The following is a 23636-nucleotide window of genomic DNA, read 5'->3' as shown; positions in this document are numbered from 1 at the left end:
CTCAGGGGGATATGGGCAATTTCATCATTGCATCTTCTGAAAATGACTGAAGCCAGGTTAATATTTTTAGTAACGACTCTGGTCCACATACAAGACCCTAGCCTGACTCTTTATTCAGAAACATATATCATCCAAATAGCCATCATATATTTAATGCTTTTATATTCTTTTGACCCTATACTACTTATGGACTAGTGACACTTTTCCTGACCTGGTCACTTCTCACTTTAGCAATGGTAGTAAAATCTTTCACCCTCTCGTTCTTCCTTTAATGTCATTTGAATGAGTGACACTAGAATGTGTTTAAAATTACAATTCCTGATGCTTTTCTGGCTTTCTAAAGGCCATCACTTTTTTTTGTCCCACATCTTCCCATTACTTACTGCTTTGTCAACCAGATTAAATTACTCTGGTAGAGAAATCGGGGGCATTTTCAATTGAGGTGACTATGAGAAGGCTGAGACTGTCTTTGGAGAGCAGAACTTGCAGATATAAAATCCAGGATTGGTGAACTGATTTTTAGTATTCTGCTCCTACTGGCAAAGCCATCAGTGGAAAAGGAAGACTCAGACTATGGTGGCTGAGAAACCCTTCTCACACCACCCAGTAAGGCCCCTTTCACTGGCTCTGAGCTTCCCAAGCAAACTCCTGGCTATAAGTGAGGTAGGTGCCCATGTAAATATGCTGACTTAGAGACAATGGTTTGGACACACCACATCAAGTGTTCTGGTCCACATCTATATTTCCTACCGTGGAGTAATGGGTTGGTATTCTAGGTTTTTCATTGTTGTTGCTGAAAAAAAAAACTGAGCACGCTAAAAACAAACAAACAAACACCATCTAAACACTTAGAGAAGTTGGTAGGTAGGCTTGGTTTTTGTCTAGGAACTTTCCCCCAAGACAACTGAGGTGGATAAAAGAATTTTATCAAGTAGGGTAATAAAGGGACCAATTAACCTATTCTCCTACAGTGGTTCAAAGAAAATGTAGCCCTGGAGTCAGACAGCCTACATTTGAATCTCAATGCTGCTTATTAACTTGGTAATCTTGGGCAAGTTACTTAATTTCTATGTCTTAGTTTCCTCATGGGTAAAATGAAGACAATTAACAATTGCCAAATGGATCCTGACCCAAATAAATACTACTGAAAACCACTTAGAGAAGGACCTGCACATACCAACGTGAGCAACTCTTCTTCCTAGAAGGTCCACTTCTCCTACCCAGGCCTCCTTCCTCCCCGGTGTACATTTCCACCAGACTATAAGTGCCTTGAGGGCAGGCACTGCACCATATTTACCTTTGTAACCCCCAACTCCCAGAAAGAGCTGTGCATAAGTTATGTGCTCTGTAAATATTCATTTCCCTTCCTTTCCTCTCCATAAATAGTTGATAAACTTCAGCAGAACATTAGCCTGTTTGCTGTCCTTTTGGACAGAGAGCACTCAGGCTCTGGATCCAGCAGGCCTGAGTTGAATACTGGTTCCCTCACTTACCAGCTCTGATTTGGGTAACATCTCCAAGCCTTATTTTCCTCCTTGGTAAGACACAGACGATGCTTATTCCACCAGGATTGTTGGGAGGATCAAACAAATGAGGCCACATCTGGCTACAGTGGGCAGCCATGCAGGCTAGTTTCCCTCCCCCTTACTGAAATTCTGGACTCGTTATTTATGGTTCACTTGGTATTAAGCAGGATTCCGGACCCTCCCCTGCCAGAGGTCAGAGATGTGTGCTCTCACCCACTTCGGTGATGTTGCCCTTTTCCCTGTCAAAGCCTCCCACTGCCTGGAGAGGTGAGCACCTCACCCACTGAGCTGATGAGCCCCAAAAGGGGAGAAAGCAAAGCTGGTCAGTGATGCTTGAGGCCCACCCCGGGAAATGCTGGTTGGTGACAAATGAAGGAAGAGACCCCGTGAACACGAGCTGCTCCAACACCCTACCAGGCAAATGGGGCTTCGTGGCCTGGGTTCAGTTGGCATAGCATGTAAGAAGGTTAGATTTTATTCTCATCGTGCAAATGGAATCCCCTGGTTATTGAGAGCATTTGGTGAATTAGGACATTCTGCCAGTGTCTCTACCAGCTCCAAGAAGTGGCTCAGCTTGCCTTTTAGCACAGTCCTGTAACCTCATGACTGAACATTTACTGGTCCCAAGTAATCTCTCCTTCCTCCCCACATCCTCTTCTACTTACAGGGATGAGCCTAATAATAAAAGTGTGATTAGTAGATAGTGTTTCAATGCAGGTTCAAGAATTGGCTTTATCCTTAAGTAAGTGACCCTGGGCATGGCACTTACATGCTGTGAGTCAGTTTCCTCATCTGTAAAATGGGAATGATGTTGGATCAAGATGATGAAAGTGTGTGACCACACAAGGTGTACTGTAAAACACGTAAGGTAAAACCATGATTATCAATACAACTCTCTCGCGCGCCTCTGCCCTGCAAGAAGTAAGGAGGGGTGCACTGACTCGTGTGGAGAAAAGCCCCAGTGTACATACAAACCTTTTACTTATTCTGATTTCTAATTCGGAGGCACCTCCTTTTGAGCGGAGGCTCCAGGTCCTCGGGCCCGGCGCTGAGCATGGGCGAGGAGATGATGCACGGCGCCATGGCAGTCTTCTCCGCGGGTTTTGGCACAGGCTGGATCACGCAGCCCGTCTTGGGCAGCATACGCAGAGCATACGCGTGGTCCTCGTCCGCGGGGTTATTAAGGTTCGGGTCTGACTTGTCGCCTCCCGCCAGGGCCTCCTCCCCCATCAGCTTTTTGGCCCCCTCCCCATCCAGGTGGCAGTTGGAAGCACAGTTGTTCTCTTTGACGGACTCCAGCTCGCTCACCGCGGGCTCCTCCGGCGACAGCAGCTTCTTGGGGGGCGCGGGAGGCGGCGGCGGCTGGGGCTGCTCAGGCGGCGGCTCCGCGCCCTTGGCGCCCTCGGCGGCGCCGCCGCGCGTGCCGTTCACAATGACATTGCAGGCCGCGGCGGCCTCGGGGCCCGCGGGCGCGCCAGGGCCCGGGTCGCCGGCGGCGGGCGGGCTGCAGTGGCCATCCCTGCAGCCGCCGCAGGTCCTGCGCTCCGCGGCGCCCGGCTCGCGCTCCGCCTTGATGTGCGCGTGCAGCGCGCGGTGGATCACGTTGTGCAGCCGGGCCCGGTGGCCCACGGTCAGGTCGATGACGCCGTCCTGCGGGCCCTGCAGCACGCCGGGGAAGCCGAGCTGGCCGCCCGCGCCCGGGGGGCTGCCGGCGCGCCGCGTCAGGTCCACCACCTCGCTCCGGCCGTGCTCCGCGGGCGCCAAGCTCAGGGCCTGGCCGGAGCAGCCGGGCGGTGAGTCCGCGGACTTGGACGAGCCCTGCTTGGAGTCCCGGGGGGACAGGGAGTGTCCGCCAGGCTTGCCTCCTGCCGCCGAGGAGTCGCCGGGGGCGCTCGGAATGAAGTTCTCCCCGTTGCTGGAAAATCCGTTGGGGGGTTTGGAATCATTGATGTGAGGGATGGGAATAGGGATGGGGATGGGCACGGGCAGGGGCACGATCACGGGGTATGGCACGAGCAAGGTGGGGGGCGGCACCAGCGGGGCGAGCGACGGCAGCCCGAAATTCATCATCTGGGGCACGGGCATCGGGCCATTTGGCATCATGCTCACTGGCGGGAAGGGGAGACTCGGCAAGGGCGCGCCCGGAGGTGGCGGGGGTAGCAGACCCGGAGGGTTCCCGGGCATGGTCGGGGTGCTCGGGGGGTGGATATGGGGCGACAGCATGGGCCGGTGCATGGGACTGGAGGTGGGGCCCAGGTTCCTGGGGCCGCCGGGTGGGGGCCCGATGCCGGGGAGCATGGGGTTGGAGAGAGGGCTGTTAGGGTTGGAGGCGTGGTGCGGCGGTCCGCGAATGAAGGGCGGGCGGATCTGCTGCATGATCTGCTGTTCCATGAAGATGGGCAGCGGTACCGGGCCGCGGTTGGTCATCACCATGGGAGGGCTGCGAGGCGGGACGCCGAGGGGAGGCCCGATGCTAGCAGGTGGCTGGACGGAGACAGGAGGGATGTTTGGAGTCTCGCTAATGGGCATGGACTTGGGCACTGGCGTAGGGATTTTAGTAACAGAGCAGTTGGCAGTGTCAGATGGAGAGACGGTGGTGGACACCGATGGGCCAGGGCCCTGGCTTTGGCCAGCTGCAGCCGCCGGGGAGGGGGCCTTCCTGCGAGCATCTGTTAGAGGGATATTCCAAGAGTCTGGAGTGAGCAGCTGCACCCCCGTGCCTTCTGCTTTATTTTCCATGGGAGGGTGTAATGTACTGCACAGCCCAGCGGGAAGACTGGCCTGTGTCTCTTTGTAGAAAATGTCCATTTTGTACTGATTGAGACATTTTGCACTGCAGAACTGAAGCCTTCTTTCCCCGTCCCCAAAATCCAGGTATTCTTTTGTGTGTCTTATGTGCTTACACCAGTCACATACCTACAACACAGTAATAAAGAAGAAAAAAGTAAGGTAAACAACTTCCTTTGGTAGATAGCGTTTCATGTTTTACATGAAGGTTCTTTCAAACTTTATCATAATTTTTCAAACAGGCAGAAGTGTTTCCTTCTAAAAGGTACAATTCTTAAATGTTTGTAAAACAATTTCTCTTTGGAAGCCAGAATTGCTTTATAAATATGAACTCTTCAGAATAGCAATTACCACCATCTCCTATTTTAAAAAAAGAAAAAGAAACTGTGTTATCCCATTTAAGCATGACTTTAAGGTAGATCTAACAAAAAAAAAGAGTACATATACCTGCCCACATAGTTTCACTGGTCAAAGAGGCTCATTGTACATGCAAATCTAAATAGTTTTGGTGAGAAGAATTCTCCAGAAAGTTCAGTGGACTTTGAAATATAGACCCTTAAAATTCTCCTCATGCAAAGTCACTTTACACTATTGACTGTTGGATAATGCAGTTGGAAGGGGTGTGCTGTGTTAACCAATAACACATAGCACTGAACATCATTATGTCTGGCTTCCAAGGGGAAACTTGGAATTAGTCATGAAGTCTGTGTGAGGTTTAGCTATTCCCAACCTGTGATGTTGCAGCAAGCTAGAATTATTTTTTGAGCTGTTTGCCCACTCTCTCTCAGTAGTCAGAATTTTTGGTGACATTTCTTGGCAGGCAGTCTTATTTAACAACTTTTCAAACACCAAGAGAACGTTTTCCAAAAGTTTTTATGGCTTTCCCCCCCTTCAGATCTACTCCTGGCAAAAGAGAGACATCACCAAATTTATTTTAAAGTTGGGCTGCAGAACTAATTAAAGGCTGAGCGCTTTTCCCAACTGGAAATCACTAGACATCAAAGTTCAAAAAATAGTCATTCTCGGCTTCAGAACCCATTACTTTGGAGAAATTATTGTGATTTCATTAACACATTAATTTTGTAACACCATCAGCTCTCACAGATGGTGAAGACATGATCTACAATTCAAATACGACTCTTGTTTGCACAAATGTCTTTCCTTCATATGGCATTTTAAACAAGAATTAATACGAGTAATCTTGCCATAGCTATAAACAGATAAACAGATGTCAAAATTTTCAATGGTTCTTTCAGTGCCTTACTTTTTTGACTGAACATTACATACACAATCTTTTTTTCTTTTTCTTTCTTTCTTTCTTTTTTTTTTTTGGTCATTTCCTCAGCACTCAAGCCATACAGCAACAGAGGAAGAATTCTGAAACACAATGCGATGGTGAGTTCATTGAATTTGCTTCTCTCTTCAGTAAAGCCCTGGTTCCAATATTGCTCTAAATGGAACCTGTTTTTGTTGAGGAGAGAGTCTGTTGTTCTGTTGCTGGTGCACGTTGCTTTTTTAACTATGGTAAACTGATAGCATTAAAAGATGATAAATTTTAATAATGATTGGTCACATAAACAATGCAAAAACAACATATGCTGGGCATTTGATTACTCATCTCATTGAACTCTCAGCTTTCCTAGACTGTAAACAGTGGTGGCATGCTAGTATGTGATTGTGAGTATACACACTCGTGGCAGATGTAAGTCTGTTTGTGTAAATCCACTCTTTTCCTTCGCACTTTTTTTCCCACTGATATCTGCAGGTGATATACTTGATGGTGTGAGATTGAATGACAAATACTTATTGGCACACATTAGCTTTTTGTTTAGTCTCATATGAAAATACCCTTTCAAAATGCTTGTTGCAAAAAAAATAAAATCAATGCTAAGATACTCCTGTGTTTCACTACAGTGTTTCAAGTTTCTCCAGAATTAAGAGGTTTGGTTTTTTTTCATAGTTGAGATGTCTAGTTTACAAATAAGCACAGAATTGCCTCTGATGAGAAGAGACACACAGAATCTATCAGACTCTCAAAATTCTCATCTAGATAAAGGTTAAAGAAACTAGTAGTGAAAACTTGATGCATGTAAGTTATTATTTTTAAAACCTGATCATTTTTAAAAAGTTAATGTATAATGACATGACATCTAAATTCCAATATGAAATAAAGCCACCTGATTCTGTTTCAATGTTAGGCATCCATAGCCTAAAATGTAAACTTTTAAGCTTGAAGTGAAGGATCAAATATAGCCTCTTTAATTATGAACTAAAAAAAATTATCAATGAATTAAGCTAATTTAAAAAAATACCAAATTTTCTGGCATATTTCTTTTGGATCGTATTTTTTAACCATAAGGGGAAAGAGTTTTCTGAAATCCTTAATTGGTCTTCAAATTGCCAGATTGAATTATTTGCCTCCAGAGGATTCCTCTGTTTCCTCAAGCTAAATAAATATTTTCAAGTAGAGTCACAAAAAGTAATCTAAATATAACTTAAATGTTCTCCCTTCACTTCCTTCACTTTCAGTAATTCATTGACGAATAAGGAATGCTCACAGATCTATCCCAATTATCCAATGAGAATTCTCCACCATATTTTATCTATTTCACATAAAAAGAATTACAGACATCAAAGTTCAAAGCAAATTCTATTTCATCAAATTTTCCAGTTAAAGCAAAAGCCTAATGGTTACCCTACTTGATTTTCTGCAGCATCCCACAGTGTTTAGGTAATAGTGTGACAGTTTCTGACAATCTCATTTTGGGTAAGGAGTGTGAATGTGCGTGTCTCCTTGTCTTGTTACATTTCAATTCCGAACACTAGTCTAAAAATACAATAAGGCAATCTTTCTGATGAAGCAAAAAATTATTTGGGAAAAAAACTGTCACTTAAGAAATAATGAATCATGTCTGTCTTACAGGACACATCGTCTAAGATTAGGTCAATGAATTTATGGCACAAATGGCTGTATCATGTGGAACAATAAAATGCAGCACATCATTCATTCTATATCTAACTAATACACTTCTAGTAATTAAAGATTTCATCATAACAGCCTGAGCTGATTACTTAAGATGTGGTAGTTAGGTGAAAATATACACTGTAGATATTTCTCTTTAATAAAAGAACATTTGCATATCCATGAAATACACAGCATGTGTCTCATAAACTATGGCTTTTCTGAACTGTGGTGTTATGGGGTATTCTTCCCATCTTTTTTCCACAGACGGCTTTAATTTTTTTTAAACTTTTTGAGGCATTATTTTTTCCCTCATTATGCCAAGAAGTACCAAAATTCCTTCAGATATTTTAGAAGATAAAGACTAAGAAGTGCAGAGCTCAACTCACTGGGCTCTGGAATGATTTCCCCCTAATTCCACCCGGCTTTGTTTCTGTTGGAATCTGGCCTCTTTGGTTCCACTTCTCTCCCTAACAGGTCCCAGATTGGACGGAGCTGAGGCTGAAGCTGTTTAACGATGGCAATCTGGGGACCAAACAATCAGCTAATGCGAGGCTATTGAGCGAGACAGCTGAAATGCTTCGTATCACAAATACATAATGTATCACCGGGAAGACAAAAAGATCACAAAGGAGATAAACAAATGCGTATTCCATTCAGCCCTATAACAGCAGTCCTCAAAAAGATTAAGTTTACCTTCCTGGGATGTGTCCAATTCTAAACAACAGAATGAACATTTCCTTTAGTCCATTTAGAGTATTTATATTTTGGTGGCTGACTGCCAGGGTAGTACTTATAAGCTCAGTGGCCTGATGGATTCACTCCTTTCCTGTGAAATAAATGTGGCAACCTACACCGCTAAACTGCTCAAAAGACACTGCCTCAGCAGAAATATCACTTGCTCTTGATATAAGAAAACTGAAAGGCAGGACTTCTGGTTCCTATAACTCTTTCCATCTTGTATTTCCCCTGGAAAGAAAGAAAGCTATTCATGTTGGCAACTGAGCCTTTATATAAACGTCCAAAGTCAAAGCCAAAGTATGCCATGAGGTTACCCACATGGGCACGATATATACACTCTGCTGGGCTTAGAAGAAGATTCAGGTGATCAGGGAGGGAGACAGGGTTCCTAATTAACACACATGAATCAGCTGTCAGCTGTGGGAGTGAACTTCATCCTTCAATGGAACCCATCCACCGCTGCCTTCTGAGTGGTAACCTGGCATCAGGCGATATTTCATTAAGAAACTCTTTTGCTGAAATCTTTCTTATCTGGGCAAAGGCATTTGCAGCAATGGAACAGTAAAAAACTATTAGCAATCTCTTGAATGCCATCAACAATCTGAAAAACAAAATCTTCGCATGCTCCTGACTTTTCACGAATACAGCACCCATGTAACAGCTCAGAAGTTGTAGCCCCTTAACCAAAATTGGAGCTTGCCATAAGAGGCTGGTTCTTTAGATCTTGGCCTGTTAAATATGGCATTGATCTTGCGGTCCAGGTCAGCTCAAAAACTCATGAGCTCACCTAAGAGTGAAGCAAAGGAGGCTGGAGAGACATGGACAGGGGTGATCAGCGTTTTGAAGGGTTTGGGTCTGCCTTACCTATAGACAGTCACCTCATAGCATGAATTGAGGGCCTCAGACTGATCCCACCTGAACACTTGCTTCCAGCTCGACCCTGCAGTCCCATGGCCCCAGCATCAACTGTTCCTTTGGGTTTAGACGCTGCCTCCATCAGGGTCCTAATTCGGTGCACTTGGGCACCAAAGGATGCTATAGAAATCACATCTGATTCGGAATCAGAAGATGTGGGTGTGAGTCAGGGCTCCATCATTCTCTCTTATGAAAATCTCAGCTTCAGTTTCTTCCTCTGTGAAAGGGAGCTAATATAGTAGTAGCAAGCAACACTGGTGTGCTGGGCCTAACAGTAACCTTGTTGCATAGAGAAGTTTTTCAGTTCCTAGCCTGCCTCCCTCGTGGTTGCTGATATCCCAGGAACATTCCATAGGTTTAAGTTCAGTTTAACTTAATAGGAGGGTGTTTTTCTGGCAGTGTGAGGAGGAAAAGGGAGGTTTTCATCTAGGCTTTCCTAGGAGTCTGCGTGTCTTTGAGACATGGACAAACACATGCTGAACCTCACAGACTCCAGCCCCCATCCTGCACCCTGCCATCCCAGGGGTGACAGAGGGACTGTCTGCAGTGACAAGGAGCCGGATGACAGGCCTATGGACATCCCAGCTGTCCACCATCCTGGGAAGGCTCTTTTCAGCTCCTGGGGAGCCCACTTTTTCCAAGGCCAGTCACTCTCTAGTTCAGGTGAAAGCTTGATAAAGCAGCATGGCTGCTTGGAAATAAGTGTTAGAACCATTAAGATGAATAATTCCTCTTAGGCTCAACTGCTGTTTGAACAGTGGAAGCCATAAACTGTACTATTCATGTTTTATTAAAAAACAGAGCTGATGAACGGTCTGCTTGACTCATTACATGGCAGAACTATCTTCCAAAGGAAGGGCCAGAAGCCACAGTATCACACGCCTTGAAGACAGGCTGACCCATGCCCGGCGTGGCAGAATGCGTGTGAGGGCGAGTCCCCACAGAGCGGTGCACCAAACTCTGATGGGGGACCGAGTTCACCATTCCAAGTTACCTTGCAAAGTTGGGTTACAGTGAAGGAAGGAAAAAGTTGACCTAGCCTTAGACGTGCACAGCTACACAGAAATCAGGAGTGGGATTTAGAATGAGCAAGTGCTGTTTTTTTTTTTTAGAGCCAATTCATGGAGAAGTTCATTTGCAAAATAAACTTTCTGCAGGTTTAGATTCCAATGTGATGATGTTTGCTACATGGTTCCTTTTGTTTAAGGGTCTTATTTGGTTTTTTGTTTTGTTTTGCAGTTTGGCTTTCTCTCTCTCTCTCTCTCTCTCTCTCTCTCTCTCTCCCCTCTCACATAGGATTTGGAACTCAAGGAGAGACTAACGAGCATCTTTGTTAGAATTGAACATCTCATTAGAAAGCTGCCCTGTAGGAACTTTATACCATGACTCAAGTACTACTTATAGGTTAAGCTGGATTTCAGAAACCTTGGGCCAGGTCACCGGGGTAGATCCTTCTCTTTCACACGTGCCATGAGCTCTGAAATGCAGAGCAGAGATGGGCTTGGTTTCCAGAATTTCAATGAGTGTTGACAAATGGCTCCTTACTGACCCAGGTCTCTGTTTCTACAGCCAAAGCAAGAGATGGTGTCCTGGACTGTATTCCATGACCGAGGCTCCATCCTCACAGCCAAACACATGATTCAGAAGAAGGTGACGTTTCCCTTTGTTCTGACATATTCGGTCGCCTAAGTGTATTAGTATATCATCACAAAACTCTCCACTTCATTTAAACTGGATAAATGCAGCTTACCTCTTCTTAACACAGGTCACCCAGACGGAAACTGAAAAATTCAAACATTGGAAAATCTGATCCACCTGATGCCAAATGTTTGCCTCTCTGTTTTCCAGTTCTGTGGCCGTGAAAGGCCACAGAAGTAGCCCAGGAGATCTCAGAGCAATGAAAGTTAGCCCTGAAGGATACCTCAGAGATCATCTAGTCCACTCCTCCAGCCTCCAGCTCCTGGTGGGGCAGGTGCTTAACCACACTGAGCCACAGGTGCTCAGCTGTAAACTGAGATCATCCATAGTGACGCATTGCCCAGGAAACACGTGAGGAAGAAAGAACCAGCAAGTGATTGCAGACATGGAAAACGTGCCCCATAAAAGCAGAGAGCCATGTCCTACCCCATCCCCCATTGAAACGCTGCTGCCAGGCCCCGTGACTCGATTTTCTCTCCTTTTTATCAACTCCAGGTATTCTGTGACCTGCCTGAAAATTTTGCCATCGCATAATCCAATTTATTCATTCATTGAGGGCCCACCTTGTGTCAGGCACTGAGCTAGGAACCAGGGATAGGAGTTAAGTAAGAAGCATCCCCTGCCCTCATAGAGCTTAGCATCTACAGCAGGAAACAGGAGGCCTGCACGGTTTTGTTTTGTTTTTACTGAATCATCTTTGCTTCAAACTGAAGCTTGAGAAAAACTGAGCTTCTATTTGTAATGCTTTTATTTTTTAAAAAATAAGTACGGAGCTGTGCTCAAGAAGGCACTGAACTGTGAAACAATGGGAAAGATTCAGCACCTGCCCTCAAGAAACTCAAAATCTGTCTATTAACAGTCATGGGAGAAATCTGCACGCACTTCCTCTCCCCAGATTTCTTCTAAATGCAACGAACAGTTTTTAACTAAAAAATAGTCTTAATATTCTACTCTTTCAATATCTAACTCCCCTTTGCTCTTCTAACCCTGTGACTCCTCTTTCTTCAAATGTATATCTGAATTTTTTTCCACATGTATATTTACGTTGCTTATTGTAACTCTCCTTGCTTTCAAAATAGATACCTGAATCTCTTTTCAAATGTGTCTTTGATCTCCTTTATCATTACTTGCTGTTTTCTAAATGCGTACTTGAATATTTGAAGTTTCATCATGTGTGACTGTAAGAGCCCACTCTGTCTGAAAAAACTGTAGGGAGGGACCTTGGGTTGCACCTGTGTATAAAGGGAGCGCCACCAAAGTGATGTGTTAAAAAGTGAAGTGTACTAATTATCTGGCTTCTTTTTATCTGTGGTCACTCACCTCATTTCTTCCTTCACACAGGCTTTTTAGAAAATGGCAAAAATGATATTTCAAAACACATGGCTTTAATTCCACAACACAGCTAATTGTACATCAATAATAGGACTTTTTGGAAGGACTGCTATTATTATCTGTGATATTTGAAACAGTCTCTTTTTTTCTAGGGATTTTATTTGAATCTGCCTCCCAGCCCCCTCATCCACACAGGCTGTGTCTTGGCATCAGCGACGAGAAGCAGCACTGAAATGCCATAGGACCAAGGCTGTGTGTGTGCAGGTGGTCCAGGTCAAGGGCACTGCTAGGCAGAATTCACGGCTCCTCTGGCAGTTCTGCTCCTCAGCTGCCTCTCTGGCTGCTTCTCAAAGGCTCGCAGCTGCTCCTAGTGACTCTCATTTATTTACCAACTATATAGTGATTGCTTGAAATCTGCCAGACACCTGGCAAAGGGCTTTACCTGCAATGCTTCATTCAATCCCCTTTTAGCAGTCTTGAACATTTCTGTGCTCCTGGGTTCCAGACTGAACCAGATCCTACCTGTGGATGCCAGGATTGCCCCACTTCAGCCCCTGGTGTCCATTGCTGCCCAGTCTTCAAATCTCTCCAGGACACTCCATCGAAAATTATGGCTTTTATTACAGTGCCTACTGGAAGCCCCAATTTGATGTAATAATAATAGATTACACGAGTTAACAATAGCTTGCATTATTTAAGCACTAGTAACCATGCTAAGCACGTTACGTGGATTACCTCTTTTAATCTCCACAAGTATCCTACCATATAGACAACTGGGGTTTAAATAACTTGTCCAAGATTCCCTATGCAGATACGAGATGGCAGATCCAGATTCTAACTTAGATGTGTGTGGCTTCAAAGCCCAGGCTGCCCCACTATCTCAAGGACTTTGGCATTTTCCTTTAAAACTACAGAAGTTTTACTGATGACTGACTAATACAGGCACACCTCCCTTGTTTGCACTTCTCAGATACTGTGTTTTTTACAAGTTGAAGGTTGGTGGCAACCCTACGTTGAACAAGTCTATCAGTGAGCAATGGTATTTGCTCACTTTGTGTCTCTGTGTCACATTGTGGTAATTCTCACAATATTTCTAACGTTTTCATCATTTTGTGTTTGTTATGGTGATCTGTCATCAGTGATTTTTGATGCTCCTCTTGCAAAAAGATTAAAGCTAGCATTTTTCAGCAATAAAGTATTTTTTAATTAAGGTATGTACATTACTTTAGACATAGTGCTACTGCACACTTAGACTACAGCATAGTTTAAACATAACTTTTATATGTAGTGGGAAACCAAAAAATTCATGTGACTCCCTTTACTAGGATATTTGCTTTTTTTCCCAGTGGCTTGAAACCAAATCCGTAATATCTCCGAGGTATGTCTGTATTTGATAATAGCTTTGTTTTGAAATTTCAGAATTACAGACATTTAGACCTCTAAGGAACTTCATGGGTCAAGCCCAACCTATCTCCCCCAGCAAACGTGGGTTTGCTTCTACACAGAAGGTCTTCTAGGTGCCCCTCATCTTCCTACGACAGGGAGACCATCCTGATCCATCCACACAGCCAAAGAGTGAATCCCACAAAGATGATCTTTCTAAAGAGGGTTGCAATATAGTGCAGAGTCCTGCGCAGCCTGGTTTGTTGTCGGACAGCTTTGAGTGTCAGAAAGTTTAACCATTCAATGTCCCTGTCACTTCCACCCATTGATAGTAGTTCTGTTCCCCAGGGTCTCTCAGCACAGGTCAACTCCTCTTCCAAAGCTCAGCCTTTCAAATACTTAAAAAGAGCCATCATATTTTCCCCAGATTTTTATTTTTAAACCTCCCCAGTTCCTGCACCCATTCCCCAGGGACAAGTTCCCAGAGCCCTCCTATCCTGTCTGTCCTCCTGTGTCTTTTACCCAGGCATATACTTCACCTTGGTAATGTCCCTCTCTTAGAGGGTGGAGTCCAGAACAGAACGCATCAACCTGACCAGCATCGAGTCCAGAGAACTCTCCCCTCCCTCACATGGAACACAGTAGCTCCACTAATGCCACCCTAGAACACATGTGCTTTTTTAGCAGTCGTATCCCACGGTTAGGTATTGCTTTTTCAAAACAAACATTTATTGAATGTCTGTTATGTACTAAGCCTGAAGCTTTCACTGATCTCCTTTAATTCTGACAACAAACTTGTAAAGGAGCTACTGTTTTTCCCATTTTGCTTGAAGATAAGAAAACAAATGTTCAAAGAAATGATGTGGTTTCCCTAAGGTCTCAGCCTACAAATAATGGAGCCAGGATCCAGATCAGAACTTCCGACCCATCCTTTTTTCACTCTACCATGCTGCATGCTTCACTCTGAGTTTCTGGTCAACCAAAACCTTTTTCTCTAAAGTGCTTATCAACCACTTGTTTAATGATATATTCAAGGCCTTTTGAGTGTAAGCCATCAAGCCTACTGGTCTAGAGTTTCAGAAATCAGAAACCCTTTCCCAATTTTGAAATTTTAGTCCATTTCTGTCTTTTTGAAACCTCTTCCATTAATCATGATAGAACAAAGATTATCCCAAAGTAAATATGAAATTATCCTCAAATTCCCTCCAAGCGGCAGGGAGAGCTAAATGTGGTGAGTGTAGCAGGTGCTCTCTGCCTATCTCTTTGCCCCCAACGTGGGATTCATAGTTTTCTTTAGGGTTTCTGTTACTCTTTCCAGTATAAAGCACATTCTCTTTATGGAGACAATGGAAAAAAAAAACAAAAGTTGCCCATCCTTGTCTTCTCACCCTCTTTTGTTAAACGTTACACGATTTGCTCTAAACACTGAGCTCTCCAATTCTGCTTCTTGCTCCTTCCATGAGCATAGCCCTAATAGTTCCTCTTATTACCTTGGGCAGTTCCCCCAAGGGTTTACCCCTTCATGCACCCTTGCCTTCCTGACACAATATTCATTTTCAGAATTTCCCACCCTCCATTTTGCCCTCCCCACCCCCACAAACTATACTGAGTCTCTGATTTGGGGAACAAATCAACCTTCCTTGGATCAAAAATCTCTGCTCATCCCAATTCTAGGGAACATGGTTGATCACATCCATGCACATTCCAAGATGGTTGGGTCAATTCTTCTTTCCATCCACACACCAAGCTGCTCTCCCCTGTATTAATCAATATGGTGGTCAAAGTAGGATTCCTCTCACAGCTTCTCCACCTTCTCAGAACTATGCACAAGGCATGGGAAGGAGGATCAATCGCTCTGTTTCTAACAGAATGGTATCCTTAGCAGATGTCTAGGCAAGTGGCCCCATATCTTGCTTAATTGCTAATTAATCTATTTTCAATATCTACTTCATATTTTGTACTCAATTACCACCCCCCAAGTAATTCTTTTGATGTTTCCTTTTATTTTCTTAAAATTCCCACCTTGCATTTCCCCTCAGGTGCATGGACTGCCATACAAGGATATATTTTCCAGAATTTTACCCACCTACTAGATATGTTGGATGGTGGTGTTTTACATTTTAGTTCTATATGTCATCTCTCATCTAGGCATTAACCCCCCTCCAAGTCTCAGTGGTATCTCCAAGATCATTTTTATCTTTTTTGGAGGGGATAAATCCAAGTCTCAGTGGCATCTCCAAGATCGTTTTTATCTTTTTGGGCCCACAATCCTGGGTAACTTGGTCCCTCCCACTCTTCGCATTGGTAGAGAGATGTCAGAAGCCATTGTTTGTTCCTGCTTGTGACTTTATTTACTCTTGAAAGGGACTGGCCCCCCCTTTTCATTATCCCATCTCCTCCTGTGTCATATCTGCTGCCTTCACTGGGTCCAGTTTTACAGGTTTAAAACAGAGCCAACTGGTTTACCTAAACTCTTATTTACTCATTCTTTTATTAAATCTCAGTTATTAAAAACAAAGAGGAAATTCACTACTATGAAATTTCCTACAATGCGTACTTCAAAGTCAAAAGCACACCACAAAAATAAAACCCAGAAACCCAAATCAGCAAAACACTTGACCCCCATATTCTCTCCACTGTGTTTCCAAGGGCTTGTAGAGTGTTTGACAGTAACATAATTGCAATAATGAGGAGACTTGCCAGCCAGGTTGTGGTCTGAAGCTCACGGATGTTTTAGCCCTAGGCTCAGCTTCAGGCCAGCACCAGTCGCCCGGGCCAGAGTCACCAATGGAATCCCTTATGCTCAGTTACACACAAATGTGACATTTATGGCATCTGGGGCACAATGCTACCAATTCAAAAGGCCCAGAGTACTGGGCTCACGAACTTGGGGAAAAGAAATAATTTAGGCTATCTGCTGTCTTTTTAGTTAATTAAAACCAGTGTGAGAGCACCTACTTAGTGACAGTTTCTTAGGTATCTGTGAGGGATATGCTGGACTGCTTCCAACTTCAGATCCCCATGTTGGTTCCTTTGTCTCTGAAAAACTTCCTGGATGTTTGTGGACCCTAGGTTTGCCTAGTTCTCTTCCATCTTTGTTCCATGAATGCAGCCACCCTGCTGAGCTAACTACTTAACTGAAAGCCAACACTCCACTAATGCTAGATTCTCCACTGAGCATCCCTCTTACGATTCCATCCTCATAAGCAAATCCTGGGTTAGCTCAACCCAATCTCCCCATCCAGGCTGAATGTCTGAAGTGCTAAATGGTATGAAGCTAGACAATTTGGGACAAAGATATGTAATTCGTATATGTTTATAAACACATCTGTTATTTCTACAACTCCTTTCTTCCAGTAAATTCAAGTGGTGCAAAAGACACTATCGCAATACCACTCACCAGAAGTCTGTGAAGAGATCAGCAGGCAGGTAACAGACCTTATTTTAGAGATAAGGAAATTAAGACTAGCAACAATTATATATCCGTTATCAGTATTTGGCTAAAAGCCCCCATCTCATAACCCGTATATGACTAACTACATCATTCTTTGGTCTCCTCTGAAGAAAGGAAATGAAATGGAAAAGGATCCTACCATTTGACCCACTGTACAACTGGCCTGTTGGCTCCTAGGTGAAAAGAGAAATGAGTATGATGCACTGCCTAATCCAAATAGCCTGTACAATGGACCTCAGATCTGGTACGATACAAAAGAAGGGTATATGAGGGGATAATCGAAATATGTGAGGCTGAGCCTCTCTTCTAGTGCTTAGTATCTAAGAGTGAAAGAACAGGCGTCGCTGGATATATTGTGTTATATCAAGGCATGCCCTTAGTATGGACTGGCATGTGCAGAAGTGGCGAGGAACAGGAAAGGGGAGAATGAGGAGGAGAAAAAAAAACTGTGTAGAAACTACCTGTGTATCAGACCAGAAGCCATTAGGCACTGAGTGCCTGCTATGGCCACTGCCCGCTGCTGTCCTGCCCTTAGCAGACCAGACTCGAGGGTACCTCAAGACCTGGGGCAGGGACTCTGCCTAACAGGGACAGAGCAATTCAGCAAGCCAATCAGGTTTTCTTCTCTGGTGAGCTGGGAATCAAGATGACCTCAAGAGACTAAGTAGTGGTGGGAAGAGTGGCCGTGGGCAGAAAGCCAGAGGACCACAGAGGACAGGCAGTAAGTAGAAGCGCGGGGGCAGCACAGGTGGTGAGGCCGAGTGGAGAGGAGAGGGCTGGAAGTGGCAGGACTGGAAGTCACGCGGCAGGAGTTGCAAGTCCTCCGAGGCCGTGTGCTAGAGCAGGAAGCAATGGTGCCTACTCCTTGGGGGCAAAAAGGCAGTCCCATCGCCCAGTTCTTGGCACTGTGGGGCCACGTTTGCTGCCAAAACAATTGCCCAGGCTCCAGGAAGATGGGCAGCAATGGCTAGTCCTGCCCTGCTCGTTTCCTTGAGCTTCTATATAGCGAGCCTCCAACTTCAGGGAGACCAAGAATCTACCCCAGCTTTACAAACTTTCTCCGATTTAATCCTGACCACGGCCCTTTCTGGTATTACTCTATATTAAAAGATGAGGACAATCTGGGAAGGGTCAGGGACTTCAAAGTCCTTTCTGATCCCACACTACTTCCTCCTGTGGTTAAGGAGCTCCTTGTGGCATCATCCTACCGTGTACCTGCTATAGGTGTGGGGTGCCCAGGGCAGCCTCGGCCCAGGAAAGCCGGAAGGTGACACCAGGATATGCCTCTTACACAGACCTCTTTACACCAGCACTATTTCTGAGGGTCACCACAGAAAGGAAATGTGACTGCCACATCAGGTCCTTGCCTGTTCCTAATTCCACTGCAAACCCCACCCCCCTTCTCATTGACTACTCCTATCCCAACTCTATCGCCTACAGGGTATCCTGCGAAACACCAGTCCCATCAATGTTCTGCCCCTAAAAAAGGATTCCACGGTCAAATGAGTTTGGGAAAAGTTGCACACCCTATGCTCCTCTGGAAGAATCGCATTGCACATTGCCATATTTAAGCCTCTGAGAAGTTCTGCAGAAAAGAAACATTTAACTTCAGTAATCCAGAGTTTCCTCAACTTTCCAAAAATAGAAATCTTTTTTTTTTTTTTTTTTTTCCTAGTAGGATCCTGTAGAAAATCACTTTGGAAAATGATGCCTGTCAGACAGAGCCAGGAAACCTAGGCCTTAACATTTTTCGTTTGCTTAAAGCTTTCCTCTGTGGTACCGGGCCTGGGCCTTTACACCCCAGAGCACTGTCTTGCACATGGTAAGGCTTCCCACGTGCAACTGTTGGTTGTTTTCTGAATTGTAAGAGAAGGCGAAGGTGATTCCCATGCCTTTGCCCTTCCACATGTTCACAGGCTCTGCCCTGCTGGGAATCAAGGTTACTCGTCCCCTTGCAGCCCTTTTCTCAGCCCTACAGCTCCCTCCTCCCCTCTCATCAGCTTCCTGTGTTCATCGAGGCCTGGACCCTATTACATTTCACCCTGTGGTTTCAGCTTCTGCAGTCACTACAAACTCAATTTCTGTCCTCTCAGTTCTAGTTACCCGACACAGCCCGCCAGCCCACAGGATGCCATGAATACTGTTACCTCTCGTGTGACCTTCCAAACCCTGAAGCTCCGCCCAAGAGCATTTTAGGTCACACCACTGCATTTTCTGCATTATAGATGAATGCATGAGCATCTCATGGGAACCGAGGCTCCATGATCAAGGGGGCAAACTCTTAGAGCACAGCAACAAGAAAAACAAACGGCTTATCAGTATTTTCATATTCATATACAAAGGAACATCCTTATCTGTCCTGCTAAATAAAAATATAAAATCAAGAATTACTGTCCCAATCAGCCTTGCTGGCACACTGACTCTGAACTGGATTCGACTGGTCCATGAGGGTTTATTCCACGCCAAGCCACACTGGTCGTGTTATCTCTTCCTCTGGCTATACTCCACCACAGGAGAAATTCACCCTCACAGGAGTGTGTCCTACATTGGGTTACACTGTGCAAAACTGACAGCAGGAACACCATTTAGCAGAATATTTCACCCCACTATTGAGGCATGCTGTCAACTAGCACAGTGGGTGAAGAAATTTAACTTTGTCCGTTGTGTAAATAATATGTATCCCAAGCATTTGGAAGAGTGTTTGGCACATAGTACTCAGTAAATATTTGTTGAATGAATAATAAAGTGAACTAGCAAATGAAAAAGAAAAAAGAAAAAAAGAGTGTGTCCTAAAGGGCCAGGAGAACTATGGTCTCAAAAGGAAAATGGGTGGTTAACTAACCCTGGGCTAAGTCCATTTTTCTAATCAGACACCTGCATCCTGTAACACATACTTCATAGCCTGATAAACCCAGCAGGAGCACGGAGGCCCTAATACTGTGATTTCTAACAGATCACCTACTCTCCCAAGTCCTATCAGTTGGAAGTAACTCAAATTCTTTCCTAAGTCCTGTTAACAATGTACAGTCATTTTATCCAACGATCTGACTGAAAAGGGTTGTGACAATTGTCTAATGAGAAAGCCTAGTACTACCTAAGCTGCCCATACCTATGTTTCTAGACACTTTAAGAGAACACGGGCTTGGCCCTGGGAGAGTCAAAATGAGCCGTGGAGTGAGCAGACTCGCTGGCTAATTGAGTTTTTTGCTTAGCGCCAGTGAGACGTGAGACGTGAGCTCGGATTGGAATTCCATTATGGGTTTTTAATAATTAAACATTACATGTTCGGTACCTTACTCTTCTGCATTACTTTTTAAATATTAATCTATTTACATCAGCTGGACTTCCTGCAGCTTGACACGCAGTAAATGGGAGTCACACTGAGAGAGACAACTGTGTTCCTAGCTTAAGACATCTTTGATGTTCAGTAACAGTAAACACGACACTAACCCTCAGTTCAACCCAGTCCTGTAGCATGACTACCCCCCCTTTTAGAAGGTAGTTTCTTCCATTTTCCAACACACTCATTATTACACTGACTTTTTAAATTAGCAAGAATCCAAATTCGTCTTATTTGGAGAGTTTTATAATGCCCCTTGAGACCTCAGGGGCGCGGGGGGCACCCTGCCCTCTTCAGAACCAGGGTTGGAAATGGACGTGGAAGGCACCTGAGCGTTTCCTTGGCTACTACCCCACACTGTGATGAGATGCCAGCAGGAAAATTCAAAACCCGGAGTGCACATAAAAACCTCATCAAGGGCTAACCCTGCTTTACACAGTGCCCTCATGCCGAGAGGACGTCTTCTCGGATGCGCGGCAGCCACGGTCCTCCTGGGGAGCGCTGCTGCTTCCGCCTCCCATTTCATCCCTGTCAGCAGCTCCCCGGTGCCCTTGTCTCTGCTGCTGGGGGGTTTCTGACTCTGATTTTTGCTGCCTGTCCGTCCTCTCCCGGCTCCAACCCAGAACATCCTGGAGACAGAGAGAGGGCTTCCCGAACGAACGCCTGAATGCAGCAGTGGACGGCCTGAGGCTGGTCATCAGTGGAATTCGGGATTCTAGGCCAGGCAGGATGATCAAAGGCCGTCTAAATCCAAGGACGGGGAGAACACATGCAGCGAGTGTCCACTGCCCCAGAGATTATGGACCCCGCTGTCTCCACAATTAAGGTAATCAGCAGACCCACGTCTCTGCACGCCCCTCGCAGAGCGCGCCATAGGACAGTCTCCGATTTGGTTTCAACTTAAGAATTTTATTCCCTTTTAAGACAAAGCTAGCCATGCAGACCTGCGATGGTCTGTTTTAAAGAGTAAAACTCCATGTTATTTAATAAAAAAAAGATGTAGGATTCAAAGTGGAAAATTACATGGGAGCTGCCCTTGTTATAGGAAAATAGCCCCCCTACCCGGACTGCCCACCTCTGTGACCAGAGGAAGCTGGGAGTACTGACACCCCCCCAAGAGGTTAAACATAAAAATCTCTACCAAATTCAGTATATCTTTCCATTGTTTTACCTGTCAGTACTATTTAATGGCTTATGCAAAATACCTCATTTCAAATGTCTCTAATTAGTCTCAGAAGGAAAGCCCAGTCCCACACCCTTCAGGCTATGCATGTGCCCACAATGGCTGGTCACATGGCCGCATGTGACCAGCTGGTCCCAGACCACACGGCTAGTCCGGGAAGGCCGCAAGTCCTAGACAGTGACTGGTGGCCCCCAGAATCTGGGCCCATCCTGGAAGAGCTGTCTGTACTAGACTTTGGGAGGAACAAGTAGATTCCTAGCATGTAGGGGAAATGGTCCAGAGGAGAAGAAAAGCTCCAGGTTTATGGAGGGTTATGCAGTGGCTGAGGTCGCCATCTTCCTCAACCAGCTGTTTTCAATTCTCCCTGCAGCAGGTGTCTCCTTTTGACCCAGAGTTTCCAGATCCTTTCCCACCAACCACAGAACGTTTGACTTTCGCCTCCTCTTCCTGCCCTTTAGAGGCACCACTAACAAGCAGGCAGAGAAGTCAGGTGCCTGCTCCACCCCAGATTCTCTCCAGAATTCTCCTCTGATTCTCACATTTGGATTTGACCCTTGGGAACATATCAACCTTTCAAAAATTCCTGGTTGCAAGAAAAGCAAGCACTTGCTATAGGCAGACAGAAGTCATTCAGTAGGAGATTGCCCACTGAGCTTTTCACGTTTATGAGACAGACTAGAAAGCAGGAAGCTAAGCACTCTCCATTTGCCTGATCTACAGAGACTGTGGTTTCCTCAAGATTATCTCGGCCTTTGTCCCTCTGATTTTCAAGTGACTTGGAAAACACAGGACAGCGTTCCCTAGAAGACATCTAAAAGCTTCATCAATCTATTGCTTGGAAGTAGCCCACTAATATTCAGTCTAGATCTTTCTTTGCTTAATTTCATTCCATCACTCTTACCCTAATTAGATATACCCCTTGTCTCGAGCTAAATAAATTTCTTCCTTCCTCCGTATTTACATCCTTCAGATGTCTGAAGACCATGATCATGCCAACCACCCAAATCCTCAGACCTCACTAATGTGAGCCGAATGCAACAGGAAGAATGATAATACAGAAAGTCCCTGTGTTTGCCTCAGACTCCAGCTGGGTCTTCCCTGCTTTGTTGTCTCCCAAGATCCTTACCCAAGGAGCAGCTCCATTTTGAGCTTTCCAATTATGAGCCTAAAAAGGGAAATGCCAATGGGTCACAGCGGTACACAGTTATCAGAGGGTATTCAAATTGATGCTCCAACTGAACTTATAAAAAGGAGACAAAATCCCCAAAGAATAATGACTCTAAATATTTCAGAAATGTCCATCAGTGATGCTGAGTGATTTTTTTTTAAAGGAGAGACATAATTTAAACAGTGAGAATGATAGATCACTATCAAATTCCCTTTCAATACTGGTTTTGCATTCAGCACATAACAACTCAGCAACTAAGTTCAACGTCATAATGCCTTGGAGTTGAACAGGCACCAGGGAGTCATTTTTGTCTCACCTTCCATTCAGTGCAGGGAGCCCTGCCACAATCTGCTTGGCTGGTCATCAGACTCAACTGTGATGCTTCTGCCAATGGGGAACTCGCTACTTCACAAGGGTGTCCATCCTACTCTTCTGAGCAAACTCTTTCTGATACTGAGAAGAAATCTGCCTTCCTGCAACCCCTACCCATAGGCCTCGCCTTCCCCCCGAGAGCCACTCAGCATAGCTGCATCCTCTTCCTCAGAGCTGCCCTTAATCTACCTGGCAACAGGGTCATATGTGTTCCCCTGGCCTCATCTCAGTCACTTCCATTGTCCTTAGGGCATCGTGACTTCCAGACTGTCACAGTCCTGGCTGCCTCCATCTCACCTTCATTTCATTCTCAACACGTGACACCCAAGGTAAAACACAACACTCTCTGAGCCTGCCCTCCAGGGATCACTAGTGCTTAGCTTGCAGGGGACTCCACAGTGGGGTTCCGCAGTTGTTGGAAAGGTCTTCCTTTCCTCTTCTTCAGGTATGACATTCTACCTTTAAAGATTTATTTCTTTAGGTTAAAATAATACATATCCAGGAGTCCTCTGTTAAAAATCCAAATATCCCCAAAGGGGTAACATTTTAAACCACCCACAGCCAGTATAAATTGATTTATTCAGCAACTTTGGACTGAGAGCTGGATTCTAATTGCTGGCTTTGTCATTTTCTAGCCATGCAACCACAAGCAAGCTATTTAACCTTTCTGAATAGGAAGAATAATTAGCCGAGGATAACATATTGGGGCCTATAAATTAAGACAATAGTCCCTGAACATTACCCAAGTATCTGTGAACTTATAGCAAATACATTT

General features: G+C 44.9%; 1 protein-coding gene across 1 annotated transcript in view; it reads right to left on the bottom strand.

The window, feature by feature from the left end:
- The window catches only part of SOBP (sine oculis binding protein homolog), a 161177-nt gene that overhangs the window by 18020 nt on the left and 119521 nt on the right, over window positions 1-23636 (bottom strand). The window contains exon 6 of the mRNA XM_022553636.3: window positions 2502-4442. Within this exon, the coding sequence (XP_022409344.1) occupies window positions 2505-4442 (1938 nt within the window). The 3' untranslated portion in view covers window positions 2502-2504. The remainder of the gene's footprint in view (window positions 1-2501; window positions 4443-23636) is intronic.

The sequence above is a fragment of the Delphinapterus leucas genome, chromosome 12 (assembly GCF_059928025.1).
Source record: "Delphinapterus leucas isolate spDelLeu-1000000601 "Yukka" chromosome 12, BTC_Dleu_Yukka2, whole genome shotgun sequence".
In the NCBI taxonomy this organism is placed as follows: domain Eukaryota; kingdom Metazoa; phylum Chordata; class Mammalia; order Artiodactyla; family Monodontidae; genus Delphinapterus; species Delphinapterus leucas.
The sequence above is the reverse complement of the archived record's forward strand: the minus strand, read 5'-3'. Positions and strand labels throughout refer to the sequence as shown.